The following is a 17,560-nucleotide window of genomic DNA, read 5'->3' on the forward strand; positions in this document are numbered from 1 at the left end:
TTTACTTTCCACTTCTTTACATAGTTTATAAAATGACGAATTCGCATAAATTGGCACGATTCCACAATTTGAACAAATATGATGCATTTCTCATAACGATAAACAGAAATAGAGCGTTACTTTATGAAAAATAGCAATCTGACGTACACCATTGCGATTTTCAACCAGCCACAAGCTTCTCAGAAAAATTATTGCGGTGCTATTTACACTTCAATTTGTTTGAAACATTGGAATAATAAATAAACGGCAACAAAGAAATTTGATCGATGCATTCAATTTAAATCGCAAACGAAAGAAACGTGCCAATTATTTGGAAACTTTCGTAGAATATAAAATTCAAGTATATCTGAGTCAAATCAAGAAACGAACGTTGACCTAGAATAACGTAGAACGTATTATCCGGTGGAAATGTTTTTCGCGATTTTCCACCTCGATCGTGGCACTCGTGGGAAATTCCTTGTTTTCTCGGAAATATTTTCCGGTTCAAGGGCATCGTCGAGACTCAATGAGAATGCACGAGCCTCTCTCCACGTGGAAAAAGAAAAAAAAAAAAAAAGAAGAAAAGAAAATACACAGAAGAGAAAGTAATTTCCACTTTCGTGACAATGTCAAAACACTGGCGAAGAAATCTTCGCATAATTGAATACGACAATCTTAATTTATCATCTTCATTTTTCATGTTCACTTTCTCGAGGGAATAACTCACGCTTTATTACCACGTTCTGACGATCGAATGAAATTCAATCGAAATTTCGTAATTGATTCAAACCGAGATTCAGATAAGAGAGGAATTTTCATCTCGGTTCTACGGTCGTTCTCGGTGCCTGAAAAATGTTTTGCTCGTTCAAGGCCGTAGCACGTACAGCTACGCGACAGTTTCGAGATGTCGGCATCCAGAAGCAAGCGATTTCTCGAGAAAACATAACCCTACAGAGAAAGAGAAGAAGAAACGGTTTTCTCTTCCTTTTCTCCCGCCCCTCTACCTCGTTTCCGGTTCTATCGTGAAAGTCGACGGCGATAAATAAAAAAAAAACCGTCTCCGGGGAATCCTTCTCGTACGTGTGCACCTTTCCTTACGAAATATGGCGCTAGAACAAGAAACCCAGAATTCCGTGGATCTACTGACGTTGAGCGAGTACGTGATACGCAGGCTCTATAAGAATGTAAATAATGTGACAACGCTTTCAGAAAGAGAGTGTTCGATTTCAAATGTTTATGAATTAATTCTAAACGATGGTGTCATTCGGTTACAGATAACTGTCGTAACACAAATATAGGGTTTTTCCGAGATCATGATGCGAGCGGTCGGATGGTGATTTTACCTGCAAAAACACGTCGGAGAGAAGAGTAACAGTTTTTTCGTTCAAGGCTTCGTTTTCGAGAAAAATGAATTTGCAAACTCGTCAGCTACCCGTATCATGTATTGACTGATAGTGTCGAATTACGAAATTTCTGTTTCTGCTTGTGCCTGTATTAAAACACGAATAATGTTACAATTCATTAAATGGTTTACATTACATTATATTACATGGTAACAATACGGTGTATTGTATAACATTGTATTTAGTATAATATCTATTATCGTATATATTATAATATTTATTATTCTATTCATAAAGCAATTCTGCTTTAGAATGCCATTTTTGGGAATTTTATTGAATTCTCTCCATAGAAACCACGATACTTCTACTAGTAAACTTTTGCATACACATATTTGATAATGTTTGAAGGACATTCATCTTTCTTATTAAACGAAAATAATTCAACTATTTTGAAGCGAAAAATCAAGAACTTACGCTTAAGTTAAGTTATGTAAACGTCATTAGGCGGAGTTCTTTCAAAAAGAAAGTGTCTCTTACTAGTGTCTGGCACGATTCTGATTATTCTACTTATCTGAAAGGGAAAAATAGAAATACGTCTATGGTGCGAACGTACAGTTGACTCTCGGCAATTAAGTATCTCTACTCTAATTAGGTCATGAAGTGAAAAATATGTTTCTGTCCGCCTATTAACAGGATTATAAAGATATTCCTAATTTCTTGTATTTCATGGTCGAGGTTGAAAACACGAGTAATTTGAAATAAAACTATCTTTAATCTCGATACTTGGCAAACTTTTTGCATATTGCGATCCAATATCCAAACTTTTACCAACTTTGAATCAAAATTTCAGTGAGAATACTGAAATACTTTAGCTTCTCATTAACCCGGTTCGAACTTCGTTTTATCAGCGCCTGGCGCAAATAATTCCTACTAACCATTCAGCAGACTTCTAATCAAAGTGATTTTTTAGTTTCCCATTTTTTAACTACGAACCGAATAATCGTATTATCATCTCGTTTGATGTAATGGTATCTAGTAACTACGAAACTAATTCTTTCTAAATTAATTAATTTCTAAACTAATGTAATTAGCAAAGGCTGTGAGGTTGATGATAACGGTAGAAAAATTGCGAACCGAAATTTCTCAATTAAAATACAAGTACGTTATATTTCACGTCTCTGTGGATCGTTTATCGGCGAGTAAAGGATGAAAGTCAAATGAAAATAGCAAGCAAGTTTTCGCTTAATATCTAATAATAAAATGTGGATCTTTATGCAAATTTATATTTTCATGGTAAGATAAAATGAAGAAGAGAAGGCCAAATTGCGATTTATAGTTAGAGGTAGTAGGCGTTATTTCGTTAGAAAATTGATCATCAATTTTTATCTGTTCCAATAACTTTTTTTTAATACATTGAACCCAATTCCCCCCAAATTCCATGTCGAGTAATTTCCCGGGAAATTACATCCATTTTTATGTACTCGTGACGAATGTAAAGGTGCGGAAATCCAGAGAATGCGCACGTGCAGAAATATTTATGTAAAATAAACAAAGTGGAGTACTCGTCGTAATTTTTAGTAAGCGAAACAAAGTACTATGCAGGTTCCATTACCTCGGTTCTCTTCATAAAGACACGCAATCGCATAAAAGTCTACGTTATGAATTTCATCAAAATTGATAATTGCGCTCGAGGATGTTTCTTAAAAGATAAAAAGAATCGTCAAATTTCTGCGGAACATCGACTACGGAAAGAACGAAACAAGGAGAAGAACGTTGGGCGGAACTTTTCCAAGCAGCCTGGGCTAATTAATACGACGGTCGTGCGGTAATTAGCCCGTAATTTGCATCCGATTAAAAGTTAACTGGCATCGCGAGGCTGCCAGCCAACCCTTGCTGTCTGACCTTCCGACTCCGCGGCATAATTCTGTTTACCAAAGGCTCCTTCCTTCTCCTTGGCGAAGCGAAATTTTCTACCGACTGGCAGCAACGAGGTGCGCGGCAAAGATAACCAGTATTTCGTTGGAATAATTGCGCGGAATAAGACCGGGGTCGCGGCTATTTTATATTCAAATGAACCGGTTCGTACGCGATTTATTCCGGGGCAAATATTAATTGCATCGTCCACGGCTGAGGACCTACAGATTTATAGGTCAGATTAGAGGAATTGCTTTTCTTACAGGCCGCCTCGAAAATCTGGGACATACGAGCTTCGGTTTTTCTTCCTGCCTCGTTTTATACCGCAAATTGATTAAAATCCTGCTACGATTCTCGAATATCTACGTGTCGAGTACGCTCCCATTTTAACGAACAAAAGGAACAATGTTCTAAGACGTTTGATAAAAGATTGGAACGAGGAGTCGTCGTGTAAAACTACATTTTCTAATTAACCTTTAATAAGACTTCTTTCATATTTTCTCCGGATTGAATATATTTTTCAGTGTTAGAGGAAAATGAAAGTGACCGGAAGAATTTAGTTGAACTTGCGTGATGAGTCTATTTTTATCTGAATATTCTTGACAAGTAGACTTTCTGTTATATTATTTATTTATCGCAATGAAGTACTTTATATTGCGAAATAAGACGAAATAAAATGATTGTTAGAACTTTTAAGTGGGGTATTAGCATACCTATTTTCATATATTGATGGTTGTTTTTTTTTTTTTTTATTATCGTATTTAAAGAAGCATAAAAATGAATCATGTTTGCTTGAATTATTTCTCCATTTTTTCCCTATGTTTTTTAATACATAGTACAGAGTTCGATTATTGAAATTTTTCGAGTTTGAGGTCTTGAACCTGTCGATATATTTTTCGTGCACTCCCCTACAATTTTTCGTGCACGAGCAACTTTGTACGAGTCACGTATACGTATACACGAGTGCTCGAGATTTTTGTGAAGCTCGTAAAACCAGTTCCATTGGAATTTGCTATATCGTGAATGGTCAAACGCTAATTGCGGTTAGAACTAATGATGTAGGTCGATGGTAATTATTGCTGGTCGATTAGTCGACCGAGTGGTGGAAAGCGAATAAAAAACGTCCGACCTACGACCAGCAACTTCTTTTCCTCGGTTGGTTAAACTAAACATGCAAAGCGTGAACAATGATTTAGTTCAATTATCGAAGTATAGAGAATGCTTTCTAGCTGACTCATGCTTTTCAAACACATACCATTTATTAATATCATTCGCGGTTCTTTTGATCAGACAAAGTCTAAAAAAGTTGGCCGAGGTGCAACGAGGAAGATTATCGAAATTTGTTAGTGAAATGCGAAAAAAAGGGAGGTGTTTTTAATAATGGAGTACACGGGATTCAGACGCTAAAGTTTCGTGGCAAATTTAATAACGCGAACTTCGCTAGCCGCAGGAAGGTGGATAAGAAGGGAACTTGTGTTCCTCGCAAACCATATAACCAGCAATTTTATTTTTAATAATCGTTCCAGAAATTGTCGAGGAATGAATAGACATTTAAAGAATGTAAGATGTATGGAAATTGAAAAATAGAAAAGATATAAGATTTCCATGCATGTTCAAAATGTTCCATTTTTAGCAACACATATTTCAATAAATTCTAAAAAGAATGCCTTTATACATCGGTGTACATACGTTGAACGTTAAAGGATTGATATCATATATGGAGAAGAATCTTCTCAGTTTTAATTATTTTATAATCAACATTGTACTTTGATGAGCTTTGATTCACTAAACGATGAAACTGGCGGTAATTTAAACGCGTTATATTTTCTTCGCAGAAACATGGAAAGAAATAAGCTTTTTAGAAGCATGATATAAAAAGACAGTTCAACCTAACGTACAATTTCATATTTACAAGCAAACAGAATGGTCCAGAAAGCCTGCTAAATACTCCAATATTTCCAAATACAATTTTCCATTTACAAATATAAATATGTTAATTAGAAAAAAAAAAAAAAAAAATAGAAGAGAAATATAAAAAAGTGGCACAACCTAATACACCAGCCACCTGAATCTGCGTCCATTTGTTCTTTATCGTTCGAAATCATCTTCTTTTCTCCAAAAATAAAATTCGCAAATATAAAAATGTTTCTGAAAAAGAAAGAAACTATGAGAAAGCGGTATTACTTAATATATCAGTCACCTCAATCTTCAGCTGTTCCTACTTGATCCCCTGAAATCACTGCCCTTTTTCCAAAAATGAAGTATGATTTTACGTACATCCATGAATATAAAAATATTTATTAAAAAAGGAAAAAAAGAAATATAAAAAAATAGTACGATCTAATACACTAGCCACCTCAATATCCATACCATAACCACGTCGATCTTCATTTATCCCTTCTTTATCCCGCGAAATCGCCATCTTCTCTTCAAAAATAAAATCCATAGATATAAAAAAAAAAGTATATATATATACGTGAAGGGAATATAGAAAAGTAGTACAACCTAATACACTAACCACTTGAATATCCATCTACTTCTTCTCCATCTTCCGAAATCGCCGTCTCTCCTCCAAAAATAGAAATAAAAGTCGAATCTGGCAGCTCGAACGAAATCGAAAATCACCGTTCAGATTCAACGAGCAGTTGTTCATCTGGCCGAAAATCCAAAGCTCGCAATCAAAGAGCCTTGAAGCGGGCTTCGAATAAAAAGAAACCGAGCGAAGAAATAATTTCGCGAGAAGGAACGTCGTCGTGAAAAATTGTCCATTCAATGAATCTCTCTTCGTTCGAGAGTGGAAAAAGGGGGAAAAAAAAAAGAGAAGAGAAGGAAGACGAAGAGCGAAAGAGAAAGTCAGAACTGGTTCGTTTCGTGGGGAGAGAAAGAGGTGTCCTCTTTAAACGTGTAACGAGAGCTTATTGCGGGATTGGCGGCGCTGCAGACGCTGGCAATTTTGTGGAATTCCAGCTTTCTTCCTCCTCCCACCCATTGACACCCAAACGATTCCAGCCCTTTTCGTAGCGTGTCAGAGGATGGTCCAAGTCCGGAAACTTTCCCTGAAACTTATTGCCGAACTTATTACCGGAGTTTAAGCCGGCCTTGGCCACTTATCGTGGAATCTTCGGCCGACCGGAAGTTTAAAGGGCCAAGTGTGTGCACGGAAATGGTTGGAGGAGGTCGAACCCCCGGGAAGAGACAAGAGGGATAAAAAGGAGTCGCAATAAGCGTCCCGACGAGCCTCACTTGTCTCGAATTTTCTCTCCACTTCGGGATATTACGTTTTCTCTTGCTTTATTCTTTCGCTCCTTTCCCCGGTTCTTCCGGTTCCGGAACACGGCGATGGGTATTTGCCGCGAGTAACGAGGGGCTGACGAAAATTATCGTGAAAAATCGCGCGAAATTAAAACGCAGTGGATACACGAAGAAAGAGAACCGATAATTGGAGAATTAACCCTTTATTTATTTTTCGTATTCGTATTTATTCGATGCAATAAACATTCGAATTATATGGTCTTGGATACGATGTATTGAATTTATTAATTTTCTTCTTTGAAGTTTAGATACATTTAATATAATTGTATCTCTCTTTGGTTCCGTTTTATACTGAAAATTGTATCTTATACTCTTCTATCGTGTGACATGTTTCAGAGCTTCAAGGCGTCTCTCAATCTACAATTCTATTTCATTGTCACTCGTTTATTATACGTTAGATGTGATTTATTGGATGGAATTAACTTTCATTGAACGAATTCTAATTATATGATCTTGGATGCGATGTACTGAGTTTATTAATTTTCTTCTTTGCAGTTGAGATATATTTAATATAATCGTATCTCCCTTTGGTTCCGTTTTATACTGAAAATTGTATCTTATACTCTTCTATCGCGTGACATGTTTCAGAGGTTCAAGGCGTCTTTCAATCTACAATTCTACTTCATTGTCACTCGTAGATAAGTATGATTTATATAGCTATCACTTCTTTAGTTGTGTAATTATGTTGATAAAAATATAAGTTTGTACCATAATGATTAGTCACTCTGATAATTCCAGTTCCTGAAATTTACACATTTTTTCGTTGGAAAATAAATGTAACGCGAACGGAAATTCGATTACGTTTTATCAATTTGGGCGATGTTTCAAGAAAACATTTCATAACTATATCATACACAGAGCATGATAGAATATAAAATTGTTTATGTAGGGAACATAAAAATGTCAGAAACGCTATGAATTTTCCGAACAGTTAAACAAATTTCTTAAAAACCTCGATACTTCGGTCTTGTCTGTCGTTTCACTTGTAGCAGTCAGTTATCTCTGGCGAGTATAAATAGTAGTCGTAATTAAGCAGTAAGAAGAGCAAAATCAGGCTTCTCAGAGTTGCGAACGAGGGTGCAATGGGCTCGAAGATAGGGCGAGGAAAGTTTGGTATTTCGAGGTCGCAGCCAGAGCGAAATTACTTCTGCAGTTTGTTCGCGACGTAGCTTTTCGTCGCGATCCCACGAGGCTGGATTCGAAATACACGTCGATAAGAACGAGAAATTAACGCGAGAAACATCGGTCCTCCGCAACTTCCTGTCGACGCAATTGACCCGTATAAGTTAAGAACAGCTCGTATCCGGCTTGGCAACGTGCACAATTTATTCGAGAGGAAACTAAGCAGCAATATCTTTTACGATTGAAATCTACGATGATAATAGACAATTAAATCTATCCTCAGACAGGATAATTAACTCTGCCATTCAATTTCGTTCAGGATTTATGATTTATGGCGATTACGGTGATTTGCGATTAATAAGAGCGTGCCTTCTTTTTACTGCAAAAGGTGATTTAAAGAATCTCGGTTCTTCGCCACTTAATTTTCATAATCTTCCTAATTTTATTGTTATCATCAATTTCGATATTTGTAAAATAATCATCGAAGAAAGAATTTTCTATGTTGGAACTAATTTTCTCTTATTTTGTGTACAAAATAAAATACTTGTGTATATATGGTTCTGGAGCCAAAAGGCAGAGAGAAATTTAATTTATAGGTTTGTTAATTTATACCGACGAAAACAGGACGAATTTACGTTGCAATCAAATATTGCGGATCAAATATTTTCCGAAATTCCACTGTACACAGATTTAGAGTCTTTTATAGTACAGTGATCAATTTTGTTAAATAAATCCATTAACAAACTAGTAAACTCATAAATACAATTACTTGGAGCATAGAAAAAGGGTAAATTATTCTACTCGTCGTTATATTCCAGCTGCAAACAAAATATTGCTGACATAGAAACTTTGTTTTCCAAATGTAAAAAGGAAAAGAATAAAATTTACAATTCCTTTCTTAGATTTGTAACTCATTTTTCATAAGTACCATAACTTTAGTGAAACGAGAGGGAAAATGGGCGAGTAGGAGGTTGAAACTGCGTACAATAAAAAAAAAAAAAAAAAAAGAAGAAACGAAAAGAATGAACGTGTCTAAAATGTTTTGCGACCCTCGATGCTCGTTTCCTCCAGTCTGCTTAAGCTGGGAAGTGTTCTTAGGCTGAAAGACAATGGGAGGATGTGACGTATCGCGTTTTCTGGAGGGAAAAAAGGGAGAGTGGGCAATGATAATTGAGTGGAAGAGAGGCAAGGACAGTTGGAGTGGCTCTCGCACGGCACGAGGCACTTGGCCCTCCACTTATGTAATTGTGCTCGTAATCCCATCCACGTAACTTCGTCAACCACGTGGCAAGAAAAACCGCAGGCCTCGTTCCTTTCTCTTATTCTTCTTCTGTTCGTATTTAACTGACGAATCTTTCTCCTTTTCGAGAAGCAAGGCGTAGGAAGACCTGAGAATAATTTCGTAATAGCTGGCTGGCTAATAGCTTTTTCTTGTAAAATGCTTGAAGCGAATGAAATTTGTTATTTGAGCCACCGAGAAGAGAAACTGATCGATTTCATAATCCTTAAAACTTCCTCAGTAACAGTGGAAAGATACGATTAATTTAGCGCGGATATTTATGGAAATTTATATTTTTACTAATGGAATTTAGGTAGAAATTTGGTTCGTGCATTAAACGCTGAGTATTATAATGAATATCCTATTCTGAAAATTTTCGATATTTTTGCATATTATATAATTTCTATGGCATTTTTATATCTTAAAATTCCCTGTAAATGCATAGAAATCCTCAGGTCAATGGATAGTATTTAATTTTACAAAAATCAACGTGGTAAATTCAACGGAGTTGTTCAGTTTGGCTCCCGTGTGTCTTAATTATGATAATTGTACAATATATATATTAGTACAGCATCCATAATATATTCATAAGACGTATCTTCAAGTTTAAATGCTTTCACGAGCTTGTGCATCTCTTCAAACTGAAGCGACTGTAAAGCTGGCATGCTGTTCGTATGCAACAGGCTCAAAATTGAGGATACAACCAACTATGTTCATTGAGTTTGAGATTTATACATATACTTCTGCAGTAATTACGACATTCAAAGTAAAATCTGGGATATTATTGCTTGAAAAATATTGCAAATATATATATGAAACTTCTATAGTCACTGTAATATTCAAAGTAAAAGCTGGAATATCATTGCTTGAAAAATACTGCGACTATTTGTAAGAATTCCGTAATAATTACAAATATTCAAAGTAAGAGCTGGAATATTATTGCTTGAAAAATGTCGCAAATGCAGCAATTACGTCCCTCTTCACGCAACAAATTGGATTACAAGTTTGATATATTTTCAGCATTGCAACAGCAAGACGTCCCTACTGCAACAACTTATAAGTTCTTAGGACTCAACTTCAGAGGATTAAGCGGTGTATAACTCGTAGCTGGAGCGCTCTCGCAAGTTTAGTGATCAAATAAATTGTTAATCCTCGGAACTAACATCCGATTCGGACGGAATTAAATGCTTTCGCTCGATTTTATCTCGTCGAAGACGCGTTTCGCGGATTCGATTCTCGTCGAAATAATCCTTAGTAAATCGTGTCCTAAGAAACTCTCTCTTTCTCTCTCTCTCTTATCTTCATTCTCCAAGTTTCGAGCATTCATTCGTTAGACTAAGCAGCGCATCCCACCTATTCGTATATCAAACGTGACTCACATGCTTGCTGGAGATAAGCGGACAGCTTTCAAGAAACTCTCAGTTTTAGTCTTCGACCAATTACGTAAATATACGAAGAAAATTTGAGAAAAGTAAGAAAATTAAAAAGACGAGAAAAACGAGGATCGTATTCGAAGTATACTTTATTCTACGTAACTTCATCGACACTTTGCTATTTTTTTTTTTTTTTTTTTGTTAATATATGTTAAGAAAAATTCTAGATGATAAAAGCCGCCTTACATTTTACTTGATAAAAATAATTCAGTGGGATTTTATTTAAAAGAAGTTTTAATTTATTTACTCGGAGTATTCTAAATACTAAACCGGAAATTATTCCAAAATTTGTTAAATTTCTATATCGATATTCTTTCTGCATGTATCAAATGTTAAAGCAAACGTTGCTTTGCAGAGGATCGGAAACAAAGATTGCATTATTTCTGGTTAACGTTCGATTTAAGATTGATCTCTTATTGGAAAGATTTATTTAATTCCATTCGACTTACCTCATAGGCTTGAAGAGAGCCTGCATGTTCGAATAATTTATTTGGAGTTTCAGTTGCGTGCCGCCCTCTTTTTGAACTGCGAACAAAAAGGGAAAATACAAAATCAGAGAGTGGAATCAAACTATTTACTCTCTAGTCTCGCGGAAAGATATCCGATTATTGGATCGAGGTACATGAATCTCCGACTCGATTTCCTCGAGCTGAACCGGAGCAATCGAGATTTTCGATTCAATTGGTCTTAGTGCGATTAAGTCGCGTTTAATTGCGCTCTCGTCGTATACCGATACGGGGAAATAATCAACAGACACCTCTATGCAGCGTTAATCGAAATTCTCCGTTCCAAGTTAAAGCGAAGACTAAATCTCATTATAATTCCAATCATTTTGTTCCCTTACTAAGCCTATGAAATTTTATTTCCTTTAGCTCTACAGGTATCTAGAACATCTACAAAAAATCTAATAGGTAATTTCCCTTGTTTAGATCACAGTTTTTTAACCTGATCTAAAAATATACTCAAAGTGTTTTATAGATTTGTACAAGCTGAAAACTAAATCCAAATTAATTAGGACAAGAGAAATTGATACTAAAAGAAACCGAACTGGAAAAGAAGTGAAAGATGCACAGTGTAAAAATACATCCAAAATGTTTTACAGATTATACAAATTAAAATTAAATTCTATCCATCGAAAAGAAAACGTTAATAATTCAAAGTAGAAATTAGCAAAATAAAAAAATCCAAATTACGGACAAGAGAAATTGATACTAAAAGAAACCGAACTGGAAAAGAAGTGAAAAATGCACAGTGTAAAAATATATCCAAAATGTTTTGCAAATTATACAAATTAAAATTAAATTCTATCCATCGAAAAGAAAACGTTAATAATTCAAAGTAGAAATTAACAAAATAAGAAAATCCAAATTACGGACAAGAGAAATTGATACTAAAAGAAACCGAACTGGAAAAGAAGTGAAAGGTGCACAGTGTAAAAATATATCCAAAATGTTTTACAAATTATACAAATTAAAATTAAATTCTATCCATCGAAAAGAAAACGTTAATAATTCAAAGTAGAAATTAACAAAATAAGATAAGGATCCAAAGCAGAAAAGGAGTGGAAAAAGGTATTTCTCTGTCAAAGATAGTATTAAAATGCCATGTGGAGCATGTAGATAGGGTAAATTTAATTTAATCGAAAGTTCCTGGATGATATAATTTCGCGAGTTTTTATGACGGAAGAGAAAACGATGCGTCGCGCAAAGCTCGAGCAAGTTGAACGGGAAAAATTTCTTGGCAGAGACGCACGGAATGTAATATCGATCGTGCGTCGTCCACTGTGTCAATTTCATAAATGATATATGCCTAATTTAGGTGCCAGCCGTCGGGGTTACCCGCGGTCAATTTATCATACAGGACAATTAATCGTCTGCCTGCCGTCGCGTCGCTGGAACTATTGACTCGAACTACTTAGATCCTGGATGCTCGAAGCTTAAACCGCCACTTACTCGGTAAAAATTAATTTACTTCTACTTTTCTTTTTCTTTTTTCAATTAACTAAACCAGCCTATGATTGCGGTATTTTCTTCGAACATTCACTTTATCTATGATGAAGTGAAAGTGCTAAGAAAATGACTATTGCTATTCGTTTTATAAAAATATTTTACTCTTAAGGTTATATAAATTACTTTTTACATTTTTTGATGTTTCTTGTTTTAACATCGCATATATTCGAGAGAAATTAAATTATCTTATTGTATATAATTATATAACAATTTCTCGATCATTTTGTTTCTTCTTAATTTCCAATAGAGCTATTTCGAACATTATTTTGTATACAGCATGGCCAGTAGATTTTAATTGTTTGAAATTTCGCGTTGCAATCAAATAGATGCTTCATCTTTGGAAATTTGTTGGAAGCTTCAAAAAATTTTCCCGTCGTTCAACTGAGATTTGTTCCATGCTTAAGTTAAGAATGGTAGACTGGAAACTTCAATAATTGAAATCATTGTATCGTTAATTCTCAAATTTCTTTTGTTTTATGAAAGAAACCAATTAACGTTCTCTCTTTTCTCTATCGAGTTATCAAATGCTTTATCAGTCATTACTTACGCCAGGTGTGTTAGCCATGTTGCAATTTCTACTCACTGGTTATAATAAAAATAATGAAATGGTTGAAAGGACAAGTAAAAAACGTGTCGTGTATCTGGGTAATTAAAATTGGCATTGAAACTTGAAAAACGACGTTGCGCAACGAAAGAAACGAGAAACCTGTGTTGCATAGCTCATTACCATTGTTAGGCGATTAAAAGTCACGATTTCGCGGAACATTTCGATCACTGGTTTCTCGGAAGCGTTTCGATTTGTGTCAGATATTGCTTTACACACCGGATACCCATCGATTTTCGAGCTTGATTGTGTGAGCTGATCTTACCTTGAACTCGAACAAAGTTCAAAGGTCGCGAAGAAGGAAAAAGAGGAAAGTTCGGAAAAGCTGACGTAAGGAAAACTCTGGGTATTTATCGACAGCTACTACCTCATCGATGAGTCAGATAAACGTTAGAAGTCTCTTAAATTGTTTTCCAATAAATGAACGAATTTCTGGATATTGTCTGATGACGTTAAAGATTCGATACGTTTGAAACATCTTGCTTGTTTGATTCATGAAAATTTGCTCCTTGATTGACGCTATTTTTCACAAAAACAAACGATTCGATTAAAATGCTGAATCAAATGCCCGATCTTTGAAACGTATGGCCAGGCAACAAAATTTTGATTAATATCAAGAATTGTCAGGTTAAAAATTCAAGGAATCCTGAACATTTCAATACCTTAAGCAGTTAGCTGTCGCGATCTCATTGAAAAGTGTGTGCCTAAAATGTATCGTATTCTTCACACTATATACAAATTTTTCATAGTAATTATTTATATATTTTTATCAGTTCTTTTTACTCCTTTTTAACCTCCAACTATTCAAAACATCTTAAAATTTGCGAATATATTTTAGTTTTCACTAAAATTCCAATTTAAGCAGCGAATTATAACTACGTTTTACGCACGACGAGTATACTCGTTATAACACAGAATATTGTCATTTCTTCATGACGAATATACTCGTATACTCGTGAAAAACTGCTAACTGATTAATTTACCGAAATGCCATTCCTCGGTTTGTGCTATCTTCTTCGAAGACCATCAGCAGCTCTCGAAATTCCGATTGTCTTCGACTACTATCGAATGGAAGATTCGATAAATTCCGAATATTTCGATCTGTTAATTCACTGAAATACTCTAACAATGTTCGTGTTTAATTAGCATATTGTATTAAATTGGCACTATCTGTTTTGGCAAAATAAACGGAAATTAGAAACGACGAAACGATAAGTTTTTGAGGACCGTGACCTGATAATACCACAGCTCAGTTTTCATCGTATCGAGTGACGAAATTCACTCTGAAGTAATTTAATTATTGTCTAGGAAGTTGGATGGGGCTGCTTTGTTACCAAGATACCGGAGCACCGTCTTTGTCCTGCTCTCCCTTCTGATCGCCGATCTCATTTCCTTCACGCCAGCCCGATACCGCTTAATAATTGCATCCCCGTCGACCAGCCACTGGTTGCCGTTGATTTAACTTCCTCTTGCTACCTCTGCATCGTGATTTGTTCAACAAACTATCGCATCGACTGTATACTATCAAAATTACATCGACCCACTCGGCTTCGGTACGGCAAACTTCTCAGTTTGTTAGAAATCCTGCGACCCGGTTTCTCTACCAGACGTTTCAAAAGTCCACTTCGATCTCTGATTAAATTTTCTTTTACCCTTTCGCGAACACGCGTCACGCATATACGTGACGAGTTCTAAAAGCCGCTCGGACTATCTGCTTATCATTTTCTATTGTTATATTACGCAAGATGTTGGACATTCGTAAAGAAAAGAGAATGAAGACGTTTCCTCTTTTACGATTGTTGATACATCTTATGGCTTCTATTGATTCTGAATTTTATTATTGAAAACTATTAAGGATGTTGCGCTTTATGGTTTACGTTAATTCCTGATTTTATTGCTGGGAATTATTTGGCTCGCTATGGTTATATTTCAAAGCAAATTCAAAGGAAGTATTCTGCGAGAATACGAGTATCAAAGTATTCTACAGTCTATTTTCTAGTTATTAATAATATTCCGGTGCTTGCGGTCAAGTTATTCACGAAAATTGTGCATCTTGCGAATGAGTATTAAATAAATAATTCAAAATGCCAATCATTAACTGTATACGAAAATATACTAATAATTTGACTAATAATTGTTCATTTCCTATGCATCAATCGTCAAATCCAAATCAATGCTCATCGATGCCGAAGCCATTTAATGATCAACCAACAGAAAAAAGTGAAAAAAGAGAAGCACGACAAATTTCATGGATTCCGTTCCAGTTCGAAAGAGAAGAGAACAAAAGATAAATCAAAAGCCTCCAACAATTGCCATTCGATTCGCCGATGAAAGAATGTAAAACGAAGAAGAAAGAAATAGAAATGTAAGTGGTACACGTATGGTGAATAAAAATAATCGAACAAGAGTGGACATAATGATCGAAGCGGAAATTGAGCGTGCGACATGGTGCCAGATCTAATTTTAAAACGTTACGCTCCGAAAGTCTGTGAGAGCTGATCTTCCTCCATTCCTCTCTCTCTCTCTCTCTCCTCTCCTGTCTGTCTATTCTGCTCTTTCCATAGGATCGGACGATCGCGCGGCATTGTTAGTCAATGAACCGCGTAGTAGCAATTACTAAGCACAAAGCCACGGCCACAATAACACCGGTTAATTGTCTGGCTTCATGGGCCGGAGAGAAATTAATTCCAACAGAGAAGATTATTGCGCCACCGTTTCCAGATTAATTTTATGCCGGCTCGTCTAATTCCCTTCTCTCCCCGATCTCCACCCCCTTCTCCCTCCTCCCAGCTCGTTTCATTTGTTGCGTCGGCTTCGTTAGCTCCCTGGCTCGCGACGATGGAACGGACGGCGATGGGAACACGCGTTTCACTGTCTGTCACGGTTTCGTTGTCCATCGAATGCACGATTATCTCTCCATCGAATAGCCTATTATCCTCCATCGAAAAATGGATATCACAAAGATAATTAGCCAATTCGATACCCCGCAACATCTCTTTTCACAGTTCATTTTTGTCTGAATTACTTTTGTTTAACTTCTTGGATACTTAATTTATGAAAAGTAGCATGTTCTTCGACGACGAAGGAAATTACTAGTCGGACGGATGGTGGGAAATCATGAGTAACGAGGGATGCTACAACAGAGATTAATTAGCCGAAATTTGTATCATGTATATAAGGCAACCGATGGTTTCTTGTTAAGAAATAAACGCGACATGAATTTTCTGAGAAAATTAGCCATTTACTTAAAGATCAATTAACGGGAATTTCTGTTATAATATAGAATATTTGACTTGTTCCTTTCGAGAATCTAAAAATGGCAGAATATTTTGATCAAGTTAATGATTTACTTGAAGATTAATTAACAACAATTTCAAAAGATAATTCCTTTCTTCAAAGTAGCAAGGGAATATTTATTGAAGATTAATTAAGAGGAATTCCTGTTTTGCGGTAAAGGCATTTGGCTTTTCCCTATCAAGAAATAAAAACGACAGAATTTTCTCATCGACTTAAGAGATTAATTGATAGGAATTTTTGCTATATTTTTGAACGCACTTGATTTTTTTCCTCTCGAAAAATAAAAGCGACAGCACTTTCTCATCAACTTGATGATTTACTTGAAGGTTAATTAACAGATATTTCCGTCGTAACGTAAAACACTTGACCTTTTCCCCCCGAACAATAAAAAGGACAGAACTTTTTGATCAAGCTAATGATTTGTTTAAAGATTAATTAATACCAATCTCTGTTATATATATAAAGATTATGTTTTTCTGAAAAGTAACAAGGCATATTATATGAGAACCTAATTAATAGAAATTTCCATTATATATAAAACGATAGAATTTGCCGATCAAGGTAATAATTTATCCAAATCTTTTCCCTCTTTGTACATTTTTCCGCGGAACGTTGTATCGACTGAGAAAAGAATGGAGGAAGGAGGACGTCGATTTATTTCGAGCCACGTAAAATTTAATAAACGTCCACGTACGGGTTCCGCTGGCTTACCATCTATTATTTTGCCGTAGGAAAAATTCCGGGCACGATTTGCGTGCACTGTCGCTCGAAAATTTATATTACAGTATGTTCGATCGCGTAGCATTACTCGGATGTTCGGGAATTTCGATTATCATGCGCTGCATTGGCTTGGAACGAAGGTCTGACCAGTGGCGTCCGATTCTACTGAGCATCGCAATTCTGTTCGTTTACGAAGAATTTCATAAATCTACCCGACTGGCAATAAACGTAAATTCGCAATAGATCTATTTGCCTTACAAAATTAATTTAAAATCTTCAATTTCATTCATTTCAAATACATCACGATAGAAATGCATTTTACCTGAGACCATCGAGCAATTCATAGAAGTTCACCGATCCTCTCCACTGTTTATAATTTTTCCTTCGCATAATAAGAAGTTACGTTTAAACATGTGAATTCAATTAGCAGGAGTTTATCGTCCCAGTAAATTAAAAAAATTACCGGCAAGTTTAGAATCGTCGATATCTCGCAAATACGAATTTTGTTGAAAGAGGGCAACATTTGGAGAACAAAGAAAGACACTCAC

At 35.7% G+C, this 17,560-nt stretch overlaps 1 protein-coding gene across 1 annotated transcript in view; it reads right to left on the reverse strand.

Moving 5' to 3' along the window:
* The window catches only part of LOC122575051 (extracellular serine/threonine protein CG31145), a 94,927-nt gene that overhangs the window by 11,748 nt on the left and 65,619 nt on the right, over positions 1-17,560 (reverse strand). The window contains exon 3 of the mRNA XM_043743433.1: positions 10,832-10,907. Within this exon, the coding sequence (XP_043599368.1) occupies positions 10,832-10,907 (76 nt within the window). The remainder of the gene's footprint in view (positions 1-10,831; positions 10,908-17,560) is intronic.

This window comes from Bombus pyrosoma, linkage group LG14, assembly GCF_014825855.1.
Source record: "Bombus pyrosoma isolate SC7728 linkage group LG14, ASM1482585v1, whole genome shotgun sequence".
Classification (NCBI taxonomy): Eukaryota; Metazoa; Arthropoda; class Insecta; order Hymenoptera; family Apidae; genus Bombus; species Bombus pyrosoma.